We start from the raw sequence: 22421 nt of genomic DNA, 5'->3' as shown, positions 1-22421 counted from the left end.
AGGGGGGCGCCGGCGCGCGCGGCCGAGCGGGCGGGCACGCGCAGCCGACGGCGTGTGGAGGCGCGAGATGCAGAGCAGGGAGTATGTATGGCAGGGAGGGGGCGGCGGCCGGGAAGGCTGACTCCACCCCCTGTGCGCATGCTCCGGCCCCCGCGGGTTATAAGGCAGCCGCGCCTGCCCCGCCAGACAAAGTGGCGAGCTGCGACGTGACTGGTCGGCCGTGTGGGTGCTGCAGCCAACGAGCCCGGCGGCGGCGAGGGACGCGAGCGGGACCCCGGGTTCCGAGGAACTGCGGCCCGCGCCGCCGCGTCACGCACACTCCGGGCGCCGCCAGACATACATAACGGTTAGTCCGGGGCTGAGCGGGCAGCGCGCCGCACGGACTCTGCGGTGCCCTTGGTGCCCTGGTGGGGTCGCCCGGTCCGCCGGGCACGCGGAGACTTCCCGTCCGCGGGTCAGGAGGGCGGCCCCGGCAGAGGGCATCCTAGGCGCGCGGGAGCCGCGTGGCCCCGGCACGCGGCGTGGGTGAAGGGGACCTTCAGGCGCTGGGCACAGCGTCTCGCCCGGCCGGACCGCGCGGGACCCCGCGGTCAGGTGTGGCCGCCGGGCTGCGGGAGTCGGGTCACGGTGCCGGGTGACCTTGTGGGAGACGCTTCCAGCCCGGTCTCCAGCGGGCGCCTGGAGAGATGCTTAGCTCGGAAGAGGGACGACCTGAGGCCGGTTCACGTGGTGCACTCCTGCCGCCTTCGGCTCGGAGGGAAGGGACTGACTGGGGCGGGAGTTATTTAGGACTCGTGGCATGCCCGCCCAGCCTCCCCCGCCTGCCAATCGGTGTCCCACCTGGTGACTCGCTAGAGTGGTGTGAGGAGCTGCATCGCCGACCGCCGCGACCGAGACTGCGGGCTTCGGGTGAACTTTGAGGGAGGGGCGAGAGGTTGGGAATAGGGGCTCTTTGTGGTCCAACCTGTGGCTTCGGTGCGTCTGCCGGCGGGCACGGGGGTCGCGTGGCATCCCTGGAGAGAAGACTTAAATAGCGTTACATTTGGCTAGGTGCTTGCCTTCTGTGCCAAGTACATCCTTTTCCCGAGTGCCTTTTTAGCCTTTCTTTATGGTGGCGTATTTGGTGCAACCAGCAGTTGCGAAAACTAGTTTCTGATCTCTCAACCAGGAAACGCACGTGTTACTACTTCAGTCTTTTCCCGTTTTCCAGTGGCTCGTTATAAACCCGGCGTCTCCTGCTAGTGGTTACACAGTGACACTCTGCATTTTTTTCTTAATTAACCATAACTGATTTTGAAATCTTCAGGCATTATTCTACTTAGGCTGGGGATGTGTTAGCACAGTGGGAGTACCTGCCTGGCCTACCATGCCTGAGGCCCCAAAATTTGATCGCCAGCATTGACCATAAAAAACTCTTCTGATTTTGTAACAAAATGAATACATGCTGACGTGTGAGATTAGTAATTGTACGAGAGTTGGAGCAAGGGTGGATAGGAGCTAAGTCAAGCAGGGTTCTTTTTTTTTTCTCAGCTGCCAGCTGAATAAGGCAAGAAAGACTTTATCTCGTTTTTGCTTACTTATTTTAGTTAGTTGCTAAATGGTGATTCTTAATCTAAGGCTTTGGCGGTATATGTGTGTCTGAGAGAGATAAGGTCTCACTTTGTGACTTTAGTCTCATAAATTAAATCCAAGGTGTGCAGGTAGGAGGTATAGACTCTACTCAGGGAGACCCTTCTCATAAAACGAAGTAAAAATAAACTAATTGTGGGGTTTGTTTGTTTATTTTGGCATGTTAGGTGGTGGGTCAGAGACAGGATTTCTCTATAATCTCTCTGGCTGTCCTGGAATTTGTTCTCTAGACCAGATTGGCCTCACAGGCAGAGATTGATCTGCCTCTGCCTCCCCGGTGCTGGGATTGAAGGTGTGCAACGCCACACCCATCCTAGAATTACTTTTTAAATTGAGTGTATTTCAGTAATTTCACTGGAGGTTTAAGTAAGTACTGTTTATCAGATTACAGTGACCTTGTTAACTATGCAAATTCTTAGTTTGAGGAGCATTTTAAGCTTTTTAAAGATTTAGCTGTGGGTTTATATAATCCCTAAACAGATTAAGGGCAGGGAGTGGGGGGGGTGGTTATGAACACCTCGACTCGAGCAAAAAAATAGTGTTAGATTGATATTTTTTTAGCTTGTTATACCCGCCATCCCCACTGCGCTCCAGTCCATTTCCTAGACTTCCATCTAAGGTCCCGATCCCTCTATATTGCCCACTTGGCTGTTTTTGTTGCCGGTGAGGGCTTGAAAGTTGTGAACTGAGAAATTTAGAGTTCGGCAGTGAATGGACTCCAGCACTTACCCTTGGGGTTTGTAGTCTAGCTGGACAGCAGATACAGCTAGGTTCTCTTAGCAAACAGTTACTGAGTTTTAGGGAGATAGTAACTTACCATGGGGACAAATACTGTATTGTGTAGGTGAGAGAAGATGCTCAGTGTGAGGAAACCCTGGCAGTGTCTTTCTGAGGATATACATTTTAATCTGAGGCCTGACAAGGGAGGAGCAAGGCCGGCGTAGGTGGTGATGGGTCGAAAGGGCATTGCAGAGTACTGAAGACAGTCGGGGCTGTGCAGAAGCTGAAAGAACTTCACCAGAGCATAGAGGGCAGGAAGGAGGGAGGGGGCAGACGGCCACTAATGGAGGGACTTAAGTCGTTTTAAGGACTCAGGAGGAGACTGAACAGTTTGAAATCGTACTTTTGAAGTTGTTTGAAAGCTGTTTAAGGATATGGCTGAGCAGATTTGCATTTTAGGAGTATCATTTTTTGATACTGTGGAAAAAGGGTTAAAGGGGCTTCATTCAGAGTGTGGCCAAATGAGAATACCTAGTGGGAATCCTCGAAAGGGAAACACAGGTTTTGAGTTAAGATTAAGGCTCAGGCTGCTAGCTGGAGCAAATACAAGCTTGATTTTCATTTTAACCAATGGAGTCCTGAGGTAGTGTGGCTCCACCAGAACTGCCCAACTTATAAAACTTGTAGATGGGGGCTGGAGAGATGACTCGGAGGTTAAGAGCACTGCCTGCTCTTCCAAAGGTCCTGAGTTCAATTCCCAGCAACCACATGGTGGCTCACAACCATCTATAGTGAGATCTGGTGCCCTCTTCTGGCCTGCAGACAAAATACTGAGAATACTGTATATATAATAATTTAAAAAATTTGTTCATAAAATTCAAAGCTATTTCTGCTCTTTTTTTATTGGTAAAGTTGAATTTTTTTTGTTTCCTCTTTACCTTTCTCTACAGCTTAGTGAGAATTTTTTTTTTAATATTTATTTTATTATGTATACAGTATTCTTTCTGTGTGTATGCCTGAAGGCCAGAAGAGGGCACCAGACCTCATTACAGATGGTTGTGAGCCACCATGTGGTTGCTAGGAATTGAACTCAGGACCTTTGGAAGAGCAGACAATGCTCTTAACCGCTGAGCCATCTCTCCAGCCCTTAGTGAGAAAATTTTAATCACAAGAAATTGATAATTGCTATCCCTGTCTACTTTCCCCAGTTTCTACTTGGTTGTTGTGAATTAAGCAAGTCCTAGATTAAATTATTCCATTTCTAAATATATTGGTACATAGTTCTAAAAGAGAAGTTTATTTGTTCATTCATTTATTATTATTGGTTTTTCAGGACAGACTTTTCACTGTGTAGCCTTAGAACTTAGAGCTGTGTAGTCTTGGAACTTGCTCTGTAGAACAGGCTAGCCTCGAACTGAGATCGGGCTGCCTCTGCCTTTAGAGTACTGGGACTATAAGGCATGTGCCACAACTTGCCTGGCGTAAAAGATATTTTCTTTTTAATTTACTAAATTATTTTTAGATCTAGGGACTCATGTATCCCAGGCTGGCCTGGAACTCACTGTACCAAAGGGTGACCTTGAACTCCTGACCTCCTGCTTCTGGGACACAGGTGTACACTACCACACCCAGTTTATGTGATGCTTTGGATCAAACCCAACTTTAAGCTGGGCATTGGTGCCTTTAATCCCAACACTCGGTGGGGGGAGGGAACAGAGGCAGGAAGATCTCTGAGTTTGAGGCCAGCGTAGTCTACAAGAGCTAGTTTTCAGGACAGCCAGGACTGCTACACAGAGAAACCCTATCTCCCAGAAAACAACCAACCAAACAAATAAGCAAAAAAACCCCAACTTTATCCATAGTTATCTATCTGAAAGATAGTCTTCAGAAATCCACAGTCACATTATCCTACCTTTAACAATTAAGATCCTCAAATACCCATCAGTATTCAGATTTTCCCAAATTGTATTTATATTTATTTATTGGTCTTGATTTTAGTAATCAGTTCCTTTGATCAAGGATACAAACAAGGTCATATGTTCTATTTAGTTGATATCTGTGAAATCAATAGGTTCCTCATCTACATAACTGATTTGAAGGAAACAGGCTTCCTTTACTTGTTTTCCCCGTTTGGGATTTTGATGAATTTGTCCTCACGGCATAGTTTTAATATGTCCTAGTTTTGTGATCATGCTGTCCTTTGTATTTCCTCTGGTTGGGAACCCATTTGAAGACTTGACGAGCAGTCGGGGTTTTTACTTCCGAGTGAAGGTTTAGGGGAGAGATAAGTATATTTCATGTTTGCTACTTCTACTTGTAGGTTGGTGGGGTTTTCCTCTTCCTGCTGTGTTTACAACCTAGTCTATCATCTCACTCTGGTTTTAAGAGACAGTAATTTAATTGCACTTTAATTTTTACCATTCGTCCTTAATTAACTAGCCAGAACACCTTTATTAAAGGTGTAGTTTGAAGGAAGGGACATTAAAGCACAGTGAGGTAGGGTTACCACTGTGCAGCACGTGTGTGTTTGAGACCCTCCCTCCCTTAGAGCCTTTAATCCCAGCACTCAGAAGGTGGAGGCATGTAGATCTGTGAGTTTGAGGCCAGCATGGTCTTCATAGTAAATTTCAGGACAGCCAGGGCTACATACAGAGACCCTGTCTCAAAAACTAACTGAAAACAAACTGGGGTGGTGTGCACTTTCGTCCCAGTTCTGGAGAGGGGGGGAGTTTGAGGCCTGAGCAAGCTCCCGGCAAAATGAGAGAGACCTTGTCTCAGCAGAAACCATGCACATCTGGCTTCCACAGGAACATGCACCTGCTTGTATGTGTAAACACGCATTTTCATGGTTTCCCACTTTCTATCATATTAATTTGTCTGAGTAGAACTAAGTCTTTTTGAGTCAAGGTCTCTTGGTGCAGCACAGTCTGGCGCCTGGAGATCCGCCTACCTCTGCGTCCTGAGGACTGGGATCAAAGATATACACCACCATGCTTGGCAAATTAAATCTTCTTAAGCATATTGCTCTCACTAATCTTTTAGAATTCTGTATGCTCTTCAACTTACCCAATAAAGTGGCATTTTCCTCCCTGTAATTTGTTTTCTTTTAGGGGGAGTGGAAGGTCATAGATCTTACAGTCAATCTGTATTGTAGGGAGTGAGCCCTAGTATCATGCAAAGAAGGGTTTCAAAGTTCAGCGTTCACATGGTCACAGAATGAGCTTACCTATCAAGAAGGGCTTCAAAGGCTGAGCCTTTAGTGGGTATCACTGACCATAAATACGTAAGCAGGATCCAGTTCTGTTCATTTTCACACTACCCTGTTGAAATATTCAATTTGATTTGACAGAGTTAGCCTTTGCAGAGAAAAGAACTTAAAAATATTCTGATATTCTAAGTTGCATAACAGGTGGTTGAAAACTACATCCCCGATTCTGTTTTACCTGCATGAGTCCTCTGGGCATGTGGGGTTGGATGCTGGGAGTATGTATTGATTACTTTGCTCATAGTTGTGACCAGGTATCTGACAGGAAGCAACTTAGGGGAGGAAGGCTTTATTTAAGCTCAGGTTTTGAGTATTACATCATGGTGGGGAAGACAAGGTGGCAGGAAACTGGTGGCAGAAACACTGGCTGCTTTCTCGCATCTGGGCCAATCAGGAAGCAGAGTTGGGTTACAGACCTTCAGGCCTGAAACCCTGCCCCTAAGGACTCACTTCCTCCAGGTAGGCCTCACCTCCTAAGGATTCCTTAACTCCCCAGAACAGTGCCACCAGATGGGGACTAAGTGTTCGGATACATGAACCTGTGGGAAACTGTTTGCTTCCAAACCATAACAGGATAGAACCCAGTACAGAACTGAACGAATGGACTCTTGGGTCTTCTGGTAGAGGCAGTTCTTTGCAGGCCTGATTCCTGGGTCCACAAGGTGGCAGGAGTACCCAACTCTGGACAGTTCCTCTGACCTCCATGGAGTGTGTCCATACACCTTCATACATGTACATTCTTTCTCTTTAAAAAAAAAAAAACTAAGAAAACATGACACTGTTGTGTTGTTTGTAAACTGTCTGGAGAGTGAAGGTCTTTTAACTTTGTGAAATGGAGTGAGCTTCTCTTTCCTTTTGTTTTGTTTTTCAAGACAGGGTTTCTCTTTGTATCCCTGGCTATCCTGGAACTCGTTCTGTAGACCAAGCTAGCCTTGAACTCAGAAGTCCCCCTGCCTCTGCCTCCCCAATGCTGGGATTAAAGGTGCATGTCACTACCTGCCTGCCAAGGTTTTCTTTTTTTTTTAATGTCTAAAATTATTTTAAACTTATTTCTTTAGAGAGAAGGGAGGGTGTGTGTGTGTGTGTGTGTGTGTGTGTGTGTGTGTGTGTGTTTGGGAGGTTCCTATGGAGGACAGAACAGTTTGTAAGAGTTGATCTCAGCATTAAACTCAGGTTGTCAGTCTTAGTGGCGAGTACCTTTACCTGCTGAGTCATCTTGTCAGCCCAGTTCCTTAGTTTTAAGAACCAATGATTTTTACCTGATTTTTCTCTTCTGTTTTCCTATGGGAAGGTTTTCCCCTCTGTCGTATCACATTTTAAATTTATAGTCTGGAGGATTAATCTTCAAGGTGGGATTCAGTGGAGTTTGTTAATTTGTTGGAATTTCAGCTGTGGTTGTAGGCAGTACCTGTGACTTAGAAATACTAGCAAGCCTCCTACTTGCTATCAGTTGTTAGACACAGACTGAAAGTTGTCACCATTTCAAAATTACTGTGGTTAGTGCACCAATACCTCATAGGGTCCAATTAAAAGTATTTTGGCAGGTCTACTTTTGAATTTCATTTTATGCACTATGCATTTACTCTTTTGTCTTGTTTTATTAAGGATGGGGTCACTTTGTGACACACTATGTCAACACACTATGCAGATTACCTCAGCCTCCTGAGGTTGGAATTATAGGTGTGCCCTTCCATACCCTGTAGGAAGAGGGGCTGCTTGTTCTTCCCAGCCTCCCAGCTAGCTTAGACCCAATATAATCCACAGAAACTATTATTTAAATCACTGCTTGGCCTATTAGCTCTAGCTTCTCATCAGCTAGCTCTTACATTTTAATCCGTGTATCGCCACGTGGCAGTGGCTTACCAGTTAAAGTTCCCAGCGTCTGTCTCAGGTGGCAGATCCATGGCTTCTCTCCGACTCCGCCCTTCTTCCCTCCAACATTCAGCTTAGTTATTCCCGCTAGCTAAGTTCTGCCCTGCTATAGGTCCAAAGCAGTTTCTTTATTCATTTAATGATAATCACAGCATACAGAGGGAAATCCCACATCAATACCCAGTTTAAAAATGTACTCTGATGAGTTCCACAGGTATTACCAAACTGCCACAGGAATCTGACGTTCCTGAGGGAAAGGATTCCTCCTGGTCCCATTACTCTCTCATGTGAGATTGAGCTAGCCAGAGACCATAATCCTACACAGCAGATAGATCTTGTTGTCATTGGATTATGTAATCGTGATATCACAGGTTAAGTAAATCTTTGGCCATGTAGAGTGACTTCCACAGATTCGGGCAGAATACTTTTTAGAAAGTGTATGTGCCACCAATTAAATGAGTATCTTAATTTGATTTGGATTTTCTGGCCCTGTTTCCTAGTAGGCTCATATCAGTAAATATACTTCAAATTCATTCAAAGCTTGTCTTCAGCAGCTCAGTTAAAACCTCAGGTCTGAAATTCTTGCAGATTATTACTTCAGCCTCTTGTGATTATAACATGAGTACTTACTCTATTAGCACTGTCACCTGGACATCTCAGTCGAGCAGAAGGGAGGCAAGTGGTTTAATAATTACTCTAATTTGAGGAAAATCAAGTACTCATTTGGAAATTGTATATTCCTAATAAAAGATCCAGTAATTATTTTAATGGCAACATAGTGTAAGGTTTGTATCATCGGCAATTAGGAAAGCTATTTAAAGCTGGGCATGTGGTTCTGTGGTTGAGTGCTTGCCTAGGGTTCAGTGTGTTTAGCAATAAAGTGCTCTGCAAAAAGCTGCTCACGAGATAGGACAGTATCGCTACAGTAGCTACCTCTCTGGATCCGTTTAGATTGCTTTTACGTCTGCCTGTTTTAATTTTTAGGTTATTTGTATAGATGTGTTTGTGCAGGCCTATGTGGAATCTTCACCCACTGAGCCATCTCACCAGCCCAAGTCTTGCCTCTTTTTGACTAACACTGCAAAGCACAGGGAAGTACAGATATGTCCTTGACCCCAGATTCCCGTTCTTAGAAGTGTGCACCCAGAAGAGCCATGGTTGGATCAAATGGCAACTGTAGTCTGAATTTGTTCCATCAACATTATCAGCTGGGCGAGGTGGCCTGTGCTTTTAATCTCTGTATTCAGAAGTTTGTAGAGACCAGTTTACACTTTTTGTGGTGTTTCTTTATGTAGTATGAAAATTATACATTTTATAATTGCTGAGTGTTGTGTTAGTTGAGTTCAGCAGTCAGAATTTTACTTTTCATAGATGCCCGCCCCCCTTTCTTGGGGAGGTGTAGGTGGGGTGGTAACTGCAGGAGACTAAACCCAGGGGGCCCTGTGCATGTTAAGTTAAACATTCTGCTACTGAGATTCACCATTCTCATTCTCTCTCTCTCTCTCTCTCTCTCTCTCTCTCTCTCTCTCTCTCTCTGTGTGTGTGTGTGTGTGTGTGTGTGTGAGAGAGAGAGAGAGAGACCTTATCCTTATTCAGTTGAATGGTGCAAAAGTCAAAAGAACAGATTTCCTAGTCCTTGAAAACTGGAGGTTAACTTGGGGCCACTTGCTCTATAAGCCAAGAAACTAGATCAAAACAATTAAAACAAAACAAAAGCAGAAAGCTTCCATGATAGCATAATGACTGCATTAAATCAACCTTGTGGATCTGAGTGCCTGAATTTAAAGCCTAAAACTAGTTTAGTAACGTATATTGAACTTTAGATACTTCCTGTATCTTTTACCCTCACAAACTGGCTGTCGTCCCCTTAGAAAAATGGGAGTTGGGTTTGTTTTACACATTGGGATGGAGAGTACAGGGAAATACCATTCCCTAGGACTTTTTGTACTTCTGTAGAGAGTCTAGGGCATGAAATCTGGAATACAACTTTGGCTTTCTAGGTTTCCTTACTAAAATGCATTTATATGCTCCAACCCCATGTCCGTGTGAAAGAGTGTGAGTGTGGGTGCCCTCAGAGCTGGATAGTCTAGTGTTTATGAACCCAGGCTCTTTGCAAGAACAATATGTGTTTTTAACCATGTGTTTCCAGCATGCTGGTATAATTTGTTGTTGTTTTGTCTTTTTTTTGTGTGTGTGTGTGCAGTCGGACAGGGTCTCACTATGTAATGCTGGCTTTTTTGGAACTCGCTATGTAAACCAAACTGACCTCAGAGCTCAGATCTGCCTGCCTCTGCCTCCCAAGTGCTGGGATTAACAGTATGAAATTATGTCCGGACACTCGGGCAGGTAGATCTCTAAGTGCCAGACTGGTCTACACAGTGAGTTCCAGGACAACCAGAGACCATGTCTGGAAAAGACAATAAAAGCTCTTGTTTCTACCGTCTTTGAAAGTAGTAATGTGGAGCTTATTTCCTAGTGTCTGTCTCCTGCTCCCCCTTCTCCCTGTATCCAGGCTTTTGCGCCTCCTGAGTGCTGGTGTCTCTGCCATGCTCCACTGTGCTTGGCTTCTGTGTCCTTAGAAGGCACATTTTCTCATCACTCCTTCATGTGTTTTTTTAATCCCCTGTTTTTAAGGCTATAACATTTAAGTTGATGGGGCTGCTGCACACTGTAGGATTAAAATCTTAAGAACTTTTGTATCATTTAACTTGGATTTTTACATGTGAAGTTGTATGTGTTCCCTTTTCCTATCAGAATTTTTATGTTAGTTATAGCATAATGGTTGTGATAAAATTATGTTGAATCTTCACCAAATTCAGCTGTACCAGGACTGAATGAGCATGCGATCAAACCGGACTCTCTGAATGTGGCTGAAAATGGGGGCTGACTGAGAAGCCATTGATAAAGGCACTGGGACTTGTTTCTACTGCATGTCCTGGCTTTTTGGGACCCTAGTCTATTTGGATGCAAAGCTTCCTAGGCCTGGATAGAGGTGGGGGGGCCTTGAACTTCCCACAGGGCAGGGTTCCCTGCCCTCTCTTAAGGAGGGAGGGGAATGGGAGGAGGGGAGGAAGTGTAAATTTTGAATGGAAAAATAAATAAATTAAAAATTATGTTGAATCTGTTTCTGGAGGTTTTTATCCCCCCCCCCCAGTGCTATTTTGGACACTCGTTTACTTGTGAATCTTAAAGTTACTTAAGTTAAATCTAGATTCTGTAGAAAAGGTATTATTAACTTGATGAGGCAAGTCTTCGTGACTAAAAATTAGAACTGCCTTTTAATTGACAAATCCTAGCTGGCAGCTAAGCACAAAGTTTAATCACGTCCAACACGTATTGCCATTCTAGTCAGGGCTTGATGTGTTAGGTGTGTAGGTGTTACTCTGTATATGTAAATACTCTTTCTTGAATTCATCTTTTAGTAGTTCTTTGGAAATTTTTATGCTTAGATGAAGGAAAAAGAATTAATACTTGGAGCACCCATACTTAGCAGATTTAAATCCACAAGCATGTTAAGCAGCTTTTTATTATTCAGTCAGGTACAATTTGCTTTTTGTTTTTTCAAGACAAGGTTTCTCTGTGTAGCTCTGGCTGTCCTGGAACTTGCTCTGCAGATCAGGCTGACTTTGAACTCAGATCTGCCTGCCTCGATTTTTAAGAAAACTTAGCTTGCAAAAATGTTTTTATGGGTATGAGTGAAATGCCCTACAACAAAAATTTTTCCTCTAGGCTGTGTTTTTTTTTAAAATATTTATTTATTATGTATACAATATTCTGCAGGTCAGAAGAAGGCACCTCATTACAGATGGTTGTGAGCCACCATGTGGTTGCCGGGAATTGAACTCAGGACCTTTGGAAGAGCAGGCAATGCTCTTAACCACTGAGCCATCTCTCCAGCCCCCTGTGTTTTTTAAAAGAATAATCTAGAGCTTAGATTCAGGTAGGACTTTTAAATGATTTTCTCAGGGCTGCTCCCTGGGGTCTTTCTTGACCCACCCTGTTACAGAAGATCTGTGCAGCTTACTTGTCTCACTGGAGTAAAGACCTGGGGTCCCAAAGGAAGGGAAAACTTGTCAGTGCGTACATCTAGGCCAGGACTCTGGAGGGAGAGAGGGGAGGAAAGCAGATCTCATGTTTTCTCCTAGCTGGATTCTTAACAGACACGTATGTGTGCGTGGGGCAGAGTGGAGATGAATTTGGTGTTGTAGTAGTTATGCTTAAGAAGAAGGAGCTGGCTGACAAGGGAGTGGGCTACAGCTGTGAGCAGTCGTTTGAATGTCAGCGGAACTCACTTTGTACACCGATAACAAACTGGGCATGTAGGGGAACAAATTCCAGCACTTGTAGGGTAGACGCAGAATGAGGAGATTGAAGCCAGATTCAGCCACGTAAGAATTTGAAGTCAACCTGAGCTAAATTCTCTCTCAAGGCAACCAATTTTTAAAAAAAAGATACTGGAAGAGCCACTAACCTTATTCTATTTTCCTAGTTAGAATTGGTGTTATCACACCGACGGTATCTGCACATTTACTTCCATTGAAATCTGTTTGGCTTGCTTCGTTATAGAAACTGGCAGTTTTAGAGTATGTGGTGTTTATGTTCCATAGAGTGAATTGGTTAAATGTTCACTGCCCAACGCTGCTAGAGAGCCATTAAAAAGAAAATCATGTAAAATAAATAGCAAAGAAACAAAAGGTTGGAAACCAAACAGAAGAGTGAGAGAGTAGGTCCGTTGGATTATGGGGGTGACAGACAGGGTTTCACTGTGTACCCTTCCTTCCCTGACCTGAAACAACAAAAGCCTCAGATGATTAAAGCCGTTATTCAGTGTGGCTCTGTGTCAAGAGCCAAGCAAATATGTCTATTGCAGAAAAAGGATTTGTGGGTGCTGTTTTCTTGTTGACATTTTCCCCCCCATTTCATATCTTTCAGATACTAGATTTGCTCTGCATTTTGGGATTCATCTTCACTTAAAATGCCACCTGCAATTGGAGGACCAGTTGGATATACCCCCCCAGATGGAGGCTGGGGGTGGGCAGTGGTAGTTGGAGCTTTCATTTCTATTGGCTTCTCTTATGCGTTTCCCAAATCCATCACTGTCTTCTTTAAAGAAATTGAAGGTATATTCAACGCTACTACCAGTGAAGTGTCATGGATATCATCCATCATGCTGGCTGTCATGTATGCTGGAGGTGAGTACCCACTATGGCCTGCTCTTTTAACTTACATTAGGCAGCCAGAGTATGTCCTTTTTGGTTGTTTTTGTTTTGTTTTTCAAGACAGGGTTTCTCTGTGTAGCCTTGGCTATCCTGGAACACCTGTAGACTGGGCTGGCCTCGAACTCATAGCGATGCACCTGCCTCTGCCTCCTGAGTGCTAGGATTAAAGCTACCACCGCCTGCTGAGTCTGTACATTTTATATCATACTCATTGAAGTTCTTTGAGGTCGCGCTTGCTGAAGTTTTGTACTGAGGAGCATGCTTTCCATCCCTGGTAACTCTGGCAGCTCTTACTCCCTTTGTTCCATTAACGGCTTTTTGGAATGAAGAATTGAAAGCGTGAGGAGCTAGTATTAGCTGTGCTTTGAAAGCTCTCGTAAAATGACGTGTGTGAACCTTGTTCCTCTTGCTCTATGCCAGACACTTGGAAAGTAAACATCTTTAAGTAATGAGTTGCAAGATATTAAAAAGTTACTCGAATGTCCGGAATAATAGTTAGTTCAAAGCCTCAGGTAAAATCTATAATTTAGGGTGGGGCCTGTCCCATAGGCACAGAGAGGTGAAGATATCATTTTCCCCCTTTTGTTTGCTTTGACACGGTGTGGAGGCTATGTAGAGAGTAAACTGAGAGCCCGGTGGTGGTGGTGGTGGTGCACACCTTTAGTCCCAGCACTTGGGAGGCAGAGGCAGGCGGTTCCCTGTGAGTTCAAGGCCAGCGTGGTCTACAAGGACTAGTTCCAGAACTTGTCTCAATCCCCCTCCCCCAAAAAAGTAAATTGCTTATTTAAAGCACTATATTTTACCTGAAGACATCAAACTACAATTAAATGTTAAAAACTGGAGGTTGTTTAGTGGGAATTCTGAAGCAAAGTGTCCACCATTTAGCCTGGTGGACAGTGTTCTGTGTTGTTTTGTTAGAGATCTAATAAGATGTTTATAAGGATTCTGTTCTGCAGTTCAATGGTGAATATCTTAGTTGGTAGCAGACTCAGCAGTCTTTCCTAGGCTCCTTGAGTGCATCCAGCTCTGGCTGCATGTTGTGAGTGATGGAGAACTCTACATCTGGGATTCTTTTTGATGTTATTAATAAGCCCACAAAAACAGCACTGTGTAGTTAGTTGAGGTCATAATTTAATTAAATATTATTAAGTTGGTTGATTTGAAGAGGGATAAATGGACAGAAGCAGCAGTTTGAAGACCTTTTTTCTCTTGTATATTTTTGTCTTTAACTTTAAAAAATTATTTTATGTGTGTGGGTGTTTTGTCTGTGTGTGTGCCTGTGTATCGTGTGCCTGCCTGATGACCCTGCAGGCCAGAAGAGGGCTTCAAATCCCTTCGCACTGGAGTTACAGTTGGCTCTGGCTGCCATTGGTTCTGGGAACCAAACCCAGGATCTCAAAAAGAAGCCAGAGCTCTCACACAGCTGCGCTGTCTTTCCAGCAGTCCTCCCTCTTTCTTTCTTAGTTGGTTGGTTGATTTTTTTTTTTGACAAGGGTCTCTATAGAGTCTCTCAACATAGAGCCTTCAGGATAACCTGGCTGGCCTCACAGATCTTCCTACCTCTGCCTCCTGAATGCTGGGGTTAAAGACCTGTTTCACTCTTGTCTTTAACATTGTTAACACTGTTCTGTTTGGGCTATTTAAATATGTTTCAAAATAAATTTTCAGGGCTAAATTATGTCACTTTAAGATTTTTATTTATGTGTATCTGTGTCTGTTTTTTGTGCATGTGAATGTAGTGGCAGAGGCCAGAAGCTATCATTGAATCCCTTGACGTTGGCGATGTATGGAGGTGCTGGAAACTGAACTCAGGTCTTCTGAAAGAGCAAGTGCTCTTAGTCACTTAGCCATCTCTCTGTTCCCAGAAATGTTTCAAGCAACAGTAGTCTTTAATCTTCCATGATCTCTATAAACAGACTTTGATTAAACTTCCAGAGGTACTCCAGTCAATGCCTTGCATGTTTAAGCAGACTGCAAACCAGAACGTCATTCATATGTTAGCTGCCAGATTTTCCTCAAAAGTCAGTGATGTCAGTTGCACTAATTGCTCATGATACCTTCCTTTGGGGAAGATTCCTTTGTCTTCTTCACCCAGTTAGTGAGTTAACTACCATGTTTCTCTAATTCATGTGACAGTGGGCCTGTTAGCTACCTCTTTCTGTTTTTGAAGATAGCTAATTAGGACCATTTTTTTTCTAAAATAACTGAAAGACAGATTACATGTCGTGAACTTTGGCAAGATTCTTATTGAATGGTTATTCTGTTTGGTTGTTTTCTAAATAACAGCCCTAAGAACTTTCATCACTATACAACTGTCAGTCATGTCATATGACAATGATAGCTTCTGGCCTCTGGTCACTACTTCACAGGCACAACTGTGCACTTGGGTTTTTTTCTTTATTTGTTGAAGCAGGGTCAATATGGAGCCCTGGCTGTGTGGACCAGGGTGATCATAAGTCACAGACATCCTTCCTCCTCCCTCCTCTGCCTCCCAAAGATTAGGATTAAAGATGTGAGCCACCACACCTGGCCAAGGAGAAAAGACCTTAGTGCTTTTGTCATTTTTCCATCTTTTGGTATTTCAAATAGTATATAATTGATAACACTAACTTAAACCTCATGGAACAACAGTACGGCAATATTTATTTTAGAGTAATAAAGACATGTAGATTTCTGAGACTCTGACCTAATTTCCTGAAGTTCCTTGCTTTTGGGCTGAGTTTGAACATGAATGTTTTCCTCCATGTGAAGATGGAGCCAGAGCCTTGCTTATTTGTGGTCATCTACTGTGACCAGGGAGGCTACAGGTCCTGCAGTCATTCTTCCCACAAGTCCTTTGCTATGAAGTGTGGGCACAGTTTGGCCTTGAACTTGCCACATAGATGAGGATGACTGGTTTTGTCTGCCTTCATCCTGCTGTAATCATGGGAGTATTGCTTGCCGTTGCACCGACAGCCTTGTGCCACTATGGCCGTCCTCCTTCAAGCACTCCTCACGTTGGGACCATACAGTATCAGGACCAAGTCATTTTACTATATTCAACTCAGCACCTCAGACAGCTAGATATACAGGGGAAAATTTTTTTTTCTGGTTTGTCTTTTCTTGAATATGAGAGTTTATACTACTACATTTTTTTTTTTAATTCTTTCCTAGGTCCTATCAGCAGTGTCCTGGTGAATAAATATGGCAGCCGTCCAGTAATGATCGCTGGTGGCTGCTTGTCTGGTTGTGGCTTGATTGCAGCTTCTTTCTGTAACACAGTGCAGGAACTTTACCTGTGTATTGGCGTCATTGGAGGTGAGTAGCTACTGATTAGTTTCATCTTTATTGTCATTATTTGATAATGCGCTTGAAAATGTTATTTTAGAGAGCTGCTGATTGACTCAGTACTAGTGAGATGACTCAGTGGGTCAAGGAAGAGCCTGTCTTCCCCTGGATCCACATGGTGTCAGGGTGAACTAGCTCCACGGGGGTGGCCTGCACTCTCACCGTGGCACAGACATGCACATGCATGTTGTTGTTGTTTCTCTCTCTCTTGGTTTTTCGAGATAGGGTTTCTCTAACTGTCCTAGAACTCACTTTGTAGACCAGAATGACTCTTGCCATACGATATGTAATTATTGTTAATTTAATTGAGAGATAATTGCATTCTTAGGAATAGACAGTGGTAGCAGTGCAAGGTGGTGTATACCTTTAATCCCACTACAACAGACAGAGGCAGGCAGATTTCAAGAGTTTGTGAAGAGCCAAACTCAAAACCAGAAAAAAGAATAGACAGGGTAAGATAAATTTATGCACTGATTCATGGAAGGGTATTCATTGGTGTTCTCTCCTTACCTCTTTTTCCCAAAAATAAGGGTGTTTTGTTTGGTTTTTGGTTTTTTCCAAGGCAGGGTTTCTTCTTGTAACGCTGGCTGTCCTGAAACTCAGATCTGCCTGCCTCTGCCTTCTCAGTGCTGGATTAAAGTCAACACCACCTCTAGGCTCATTTTAGAAGTGTTACTTGGATATCACAGACCAAAAGAGAGAACATACTGCCACACTGTTTCTTCAGTGTTCAAACCTAGCCTTTTTTGTTTTGTTGACACCAGAAAGGATGAAATTTTGTTTATTTTTTTCATCATTTTCTTTCTGCCAACTGTGTGTTCTGACCAGCTTCTCATGTCAGTCACTGTATGAGACAGCATGCATCAGATCCCTGTAACTGGAGTTAGGAGTGATTGTGAGCTTCCCTCTGGATGCTGGGAATCCAGCGCAGGTCCTCTACAAGAGTAGTGCATGCTCTTAGCCACTGAGCCATCTTTTCAGCCTCATTTTTTCCTATGTCTTTTCTTGGTAAGTAATTTCAAAGATGGCTTCTGTTTATGACAGTGTTGTCTTCGTTTCTTTCCTAGGTCTTGGGCTTGCTTTCAACTTGAACCCAGCTCTGACCATGATTGGCAAGTATTTCTACAAGAAGCGACCACTGGCCAATGGGCTGGCCATGGCAGGCAGTCCTGTGTTCCTCTCTACCCTGGCTCCACTTAATCAGGCTTTCTTTGGTATTTTTGGCTGGAGAGGAAGCTTCCTAATTCTTGGGGGCCTCCTGCTAAACTGTTGTGTAGCTGGTTCCCTGATGCGACCAATAGGGCCTAAGCCAGGCAAGGTAGAAAAACTAAAGTCCAAAGAATCTCTTCAGGAAGCTGGAAAATCTGATGCAAACACAGATCTCATTGGAGGAAGCCCCAAAGGAGAAAAGCGATCATTCTTGCAAACAGTTAATAAGTTCCTGGATCTCTCCCTGTTTGCCCACAGAGGCTTTTTGCTGTACCTGTCTGGCAATGTGGTTATGTTCTTTGGACTCTTCACTCCTTTGGTCTTTCTTAGTAATTACGGTAAGAGTAAGCATTATTCCAGTGAGAAATCAGCCTTCCTCCTTTCCATTCTGGCTTTTGTTGATATGGTAGCCAGACCTTCCATGGGACTTGCCGCCAACACCAAGTGGGTCAGACCTCGGATCCAGTACTTCTTTGCTGCTTCTGTTGTTGCAAATGGAATCTGCCATTTGCTGGCACCCTTGTCTACAAGCTACGTCGGGTTCTGCATCTACGCGGGAGTCTTTGGATTTGCCTTTGGTTGGCTCAGCTCTGTATTATTTGAAACATTGATGGACCTCGTTGGACCCCAGAGATTCTCCAGTGCCGTGGGCTTGGTGACCATTGTGGAATGCTGTCCTGTCCTCCTAGGGCCACCACTTTTAGGTATAGTATATCCCTACATTTTTGATTCTGTCCTGGTTATAAAAAGGAACATGTAGAAAGGAGCTCCACCTTTAAAGTACAAATGGGCAATACATTTGTAATAAGCATTTTAGTAATAGGCAGAAGAGTGGATCTTTCTTAAGGTCAGAGTACATGGACAACTGTCCTAACCACTGTATGTATCTTGGATCTAAGATTATTTTAGTAGCAGTTTCATAAGTGAAGTCAAAAGCTTTAGAAGGTGGGATAATTGGACTCAACTACATTAGTTAATAGTCATTATAGAATTTGAGAACTCAGGTTACTGAACTCCTGTGTTTTTTTTTTTTTTTTTTCAAAGCATGGTCTCTCTGTAGCCAGGGTTGTCCTGGAACTCGCTCTATAGATCAGGCTGTCCTCAAAACTCAGATCTGTCTGCCTCCGCTTCCCAAGTGCCAAGATTAAAGGCTTAAACCCTTTATCTTTTAAATCCCATGTTGGTCTGGTGGTGCACACCTGTTGTTTCATACTTGGAAGCTGAGGCAGGTTGTGACTTCAAGATCAGCACTGGCCATACAATCAGATCTTCAAATAACTGTCTCCACAGATGTTCCAACTCCTTTTGGGTGTTCATGGTGATTTATTTATTTTGGCGATGGGATCTTACTCAACCCAGTTGACTTTAAACTTGTATAGCCAAAGGTTGCCTGGACCTCCTGACCCGTCTGTGTCCTTCCCTCAAGTGCTGGGATTATAGGCAGGTGCCACCAAACTTATCAATGGATTTGGAGGGTGCTCCTTTCCAGCTCCTCCCCACAGAGGTGCTTAGCATGTAATCATGTCAGCTGTCATCCCCCACGCTATCATGACCGCCACCCTTTTACACACTCGCTTGTCTTGCTTCAGTATCCCATTCCCTAATTGATTTCCAAGGCTGCAGAGCTTAGCCCTGTCTCTCCAACTTTGTTTCCCACCCTTGGCCTCTTGCTCTCTGCTTTAGGACCCTGCCCTTGCTTTCCTGCTCACAGCCCTGTGCCTTTGCACTGGCTGTTCTGCCTGGATCCTCTCCACCCTCCTTTCCTGGACAGGTCTGTGTTCGTACTGTCTCAGCTCCGTGTGATGCTTCAAAAGCAGCAGCATTCCTCACCCACTCCCTGGTCTCCACCACCCATGTTCTGGTTCAGAGCCCTCCCTGTAGCTCTTGTCAGTTTGTGCAATAGTTAGCCCTGTGGAGTTCCAATCACGTTGGTCAGGTGGGGAGGTTTCATTGCCATCAGACATTACAAACTTTTGGGAGAGGTTATGATGCAATTTTCCAAATTAATTTAGTGTTGAAACAGTAGAGAGGCTTCCTTGTAGCACAGAGGTGGCGGGTGCAGGCCCCACCTGTGACTCTTTGTGTGTTCCCTTACTAGCTTTATGACCTTGAAGAAGTTACTTAAATCATTGTACTTGAATTTCTGTAACTACTGGAAGATACATTGCGAATTTGGTGCTGAGAGGGTGCTGTTGGCTACAGAGCTTAAGTGTTCTCTGGAAGTGCTGATAAAGAACTTTGACCTTGGTGACTGGAGTAGCTCTTGTGGCCTTGGACACCCTCAAACTTCCTTTGAATTGGGTTTTCATTGTGTGTTAAGAGAATGGATTATAATTCCTGTCTTCTCGTTCAGATTTGCCAAGTTTGTTTCCAATTTGAAAATAGAAAATACATGGCCAGTCAAAATCAGAGACATTATAAATAGAAAGTTTAGCAATTCATTTTTGTGCTAATGTGTCATTTATGGGTTTTTTTGAAGTTTGGTTTGGCATCTTTCTAAGAGGATGTTTATACTTTGGGGAAGGTGTCCTTGTTGGCTCTTACTCATGTAGCCTTGTCTTTTACATCTTTAGGCCGCCTGAATGACATGTATGGAGACTACAAATACACGTACTGGGCTTGTGGTGTGATCCTCATCATCGCGGGTATCTATCTCTTCATTGGCATGGGCATCAATTATCGACTTGTGGCCAAAGAACAGAAAGCAGAGGAGAAGCAGAAAAAGGAAGGTAAAGAAGACGAGACCAGCACAGATGTTGATGAGAAGCCAAAGGAAGTAACAAAAGAAGCACCATCCCCGCAGCAAAACAGCTCCGGGGACCCTGCAGAGGAGGAGAGTCCTGTCTGAACTGAAGCATGAATTGAGCAATGTGTGACCCAAGATATCTGAAACCATTCTGCTGGCCTCTAGTCTACCAGTGGTGCTCAATGCAGACAGTGGACATTTGTGTGGAAAACCTACCAGGTGTTCATTGGTGGAATTTTTTTGTTTTTTTGTTTTGTTTTGTTTTGTTTTTGTTCACTCCTTACCAATGCCGGAATTTAAAATTTACTATGTATGCTTCAGGTAGGGAGTGATTGGCAAAGGATATGGGAAAGAAGTAGGGATTTTTCTTGTTTTGTTTTGTTTTAATCTTTGCTTTTAACAGTGTCATGGAGATTATAATGTGCCTTAAGTTTTAGTTTTAGAACTCTTTAGAGAGCCTTAACTTTTAAAACCATTCTGCTGAATTCATCTATTTTAAATGTCATTTTAAAAGGAAAAATAACAACTAACTTGCTTGAGGTAACTTTAACCTTAATCTTGTTTTGTTGTTGTTTGTAATGCTTTGTCAGAAATTGTTACTGGAACATTTATGGGTAGAAAGAATAGTTAAAAGTTGGAGGTTTATAAAGAAACTGACTAAAGTATTTTTCTAGCATCATAGTTGCCTGGCGTAGGTGCCTGCTAGGTATATATTTAAGAAATTTAAAGCATGAAATTCTGGAAACATCTTGGCTGTCGTAGCCACAGTCTGTCTGTCACCTGCTGGGTGCTCCCTCTCAGATGCTTACTACAAGCCTAGCGCTAGAATGTTGTCACTAAATTGCTACCTTCGCTCCTGTTCAGAGACATTGAGTGGTTAGAAGTCATTGCCATTTTTGAATTCTACTGCAAAAAGGTTAGTATTAAAATCTACAAAACATTATTCAACACAGTCTGATTTAATATAGGCAGGCATCAGCTGACTTCAACTTGGGTTTTCCAAGACCCTGGTTATGGTATGAAACTCTTGATATCTTCAAGTATGTGTGGGTTTGGGGGGCTTGGTGGTTCTGAGGATTGAACTCAGGGACACAGGCATGCTAAGAACATGCTGTACCACTGAGCCACATCCCGCCAGCACCCTGGAATCCTCCTTAGACCTTTTTTCTTTGATTTTTGATAGTTCCATTTATATTCTAGTTTAGAACTGTATGTGAGATAATTCAGTACGAACTGAATGTGTGTGCTATTTGTTTTTTACATTGTTTTTCAGTATTTGCAGAACCAGGAGGGCCAGAGTTTGGCTCCAGGGAAGCCAATAAAGATAAAATAGAGGGAGGAAGGGACTTTGCTGAATTCACTTGGTTCAGTAAGTACCCCCCTCCCTGCCACATACACCAAGGCTTAAAGAGAAACTTCTATCATGCTTAGAATTATTGGACATAGTCTTACCTCCACAAACCTTAGCTTTCGTGACCGTTTTCAGTTACCTGAAATGGAGGAAATGGGTTCGGTGTAAGGGTGGGAGGAAGAATAGACCGGATGGGAACTGTATTTTTTTTAACCCGATGTCTTCTAAATAGAGGCAGAGAAGATAAGACACTGAATTGTTCTCAATGCATTTAAAATACCATTGTAATTGAAATTGACAGGGGGGAAATAGAGATTTAAAACCTGTGTAAGAAGCCAACTTTTTCCAAATAAAACATTTATTTTATTTTTAGAAAACAGTTCTTCCACATGTTTATTTGAGAGACAATTGTGTTTTCATTTTTATTTTCATTTTGCCTTTACTAATACTGAATCTGTGACTTGTGTACAGTTTGAATTTTCGCCTTTAACACAAGCGGGGAAGGATTTTAGACCCACTTGTCTTAATCTGCTGTCACCTGATGCAGTTAGCCTAAGACACAACGGGAAACTGCCTTGCAGTATATGTTGTGGTGGGATTTAGAGAGGAAACCTTGAGAGTTTGGCGGACATCATTCCAGTTTGGATTCTGCCACCTTCTGTGAAGCCATGTCGAACCTCTATGAATTTTTATCCTATAAAAATGAAAGTTTCTGCTGGGCAGTGGTGGCGCACGCCTTTAATCCCAGCACTCAGGATTAAATTAGATCGGCAGAGGCAGGTGGATCTCTGTGAGTTCAAGGCCAGCCTGGTCTACAAGAGTTAGTTTCATTCAGGACAGACTCCAAAGCTACAGAGAAACCCTATCTTGAAAAAACAAACAAACAAAAAGATGAAAGTTTTTGGTGGCAGAATTTAAGCCATGTGTATGTAAAGGAGTCCTGTCTGTCCAATCTCAAATGCTGAAGCTCCATTTGCCAGGCAGGTGTGCTCCTGTACTCAGGGTTGGAGCCAGAGTTTATGATGCATATTCTGAGTTTATAGGCACGCCAAAGCTGCCATCAGACTGAAACTTGCAACTAAA

The 22421-nt window shown here is 43.5% G+C and overlaps 1 protein-coding gene across 1 annotated transcript; it reads left to right on the top strand.

The window, feature by feature from the left end:
• Positions 1-205: 205 nt before the first annotated feature.
• On the top strand, positions 206-21715 carry Slc16a1 (solute carrier family 16 member 1). Its single transcript, XM_085677880.2, has 5 exons — positions 206-346; positions 12419-12678; positions 15859-16002; positions 17100-17945; positions 19815-21715. The coding sequence occupies exons 2-5, from the start codon at positions 12462-12464 to the stop codon at positions 20087-20089; spliced, it is 1482 nt and encodes a 493-aa protein (XP_085534006.1). The 5' UTR covers positions 206-346; positions 12419-12461; the 3' UTR covers positions 20090-21715.
• The last annotated feature ends 706 nt before the right edge of the window (positions 21716-22421 follow it).

This window comes from Myodes glareolus, chromosome 17 (assembly GCF_982192425.1).
Source record: "Myodes glareolus chromosome 17, mMyoGla1.1, whole genome shotgun sequence".
Lineage (NCBI taxonomy): Eukaryota > Metazoa > Chordata > Mammalia > Rodentia > Cricetidae > Myodes > Myodes glareolus.
This window is presented reverse-complemented; position numbering and strand designations above follow the sequence as displayed.

Excerpts from the sequence above, each read along its gene's own strand:
- Slc16a1 (XM_085677880.2), top strand. The coding sequence starts at position 12,462 with ATGCCACCTGCAATTGGAGGACCAGTTGGATATACCCCCCCAGATGGA. Across the intron at positions 12,679-15,858 it reads GGCTGTCATGTATGCTGGAG|GTCCTATCAGCAGTGTCCTG; the intron begins GTGAGTACCCAC and ends ATTCTTTCCTAG. Across the intron at positions 17,946-19,814 it reads CCTAGGGCCACCACTTTTAG|GCCGCCTGAATGACATGTAT; the intron begins GTATAGTATATC and ends TTACATCTTTAG.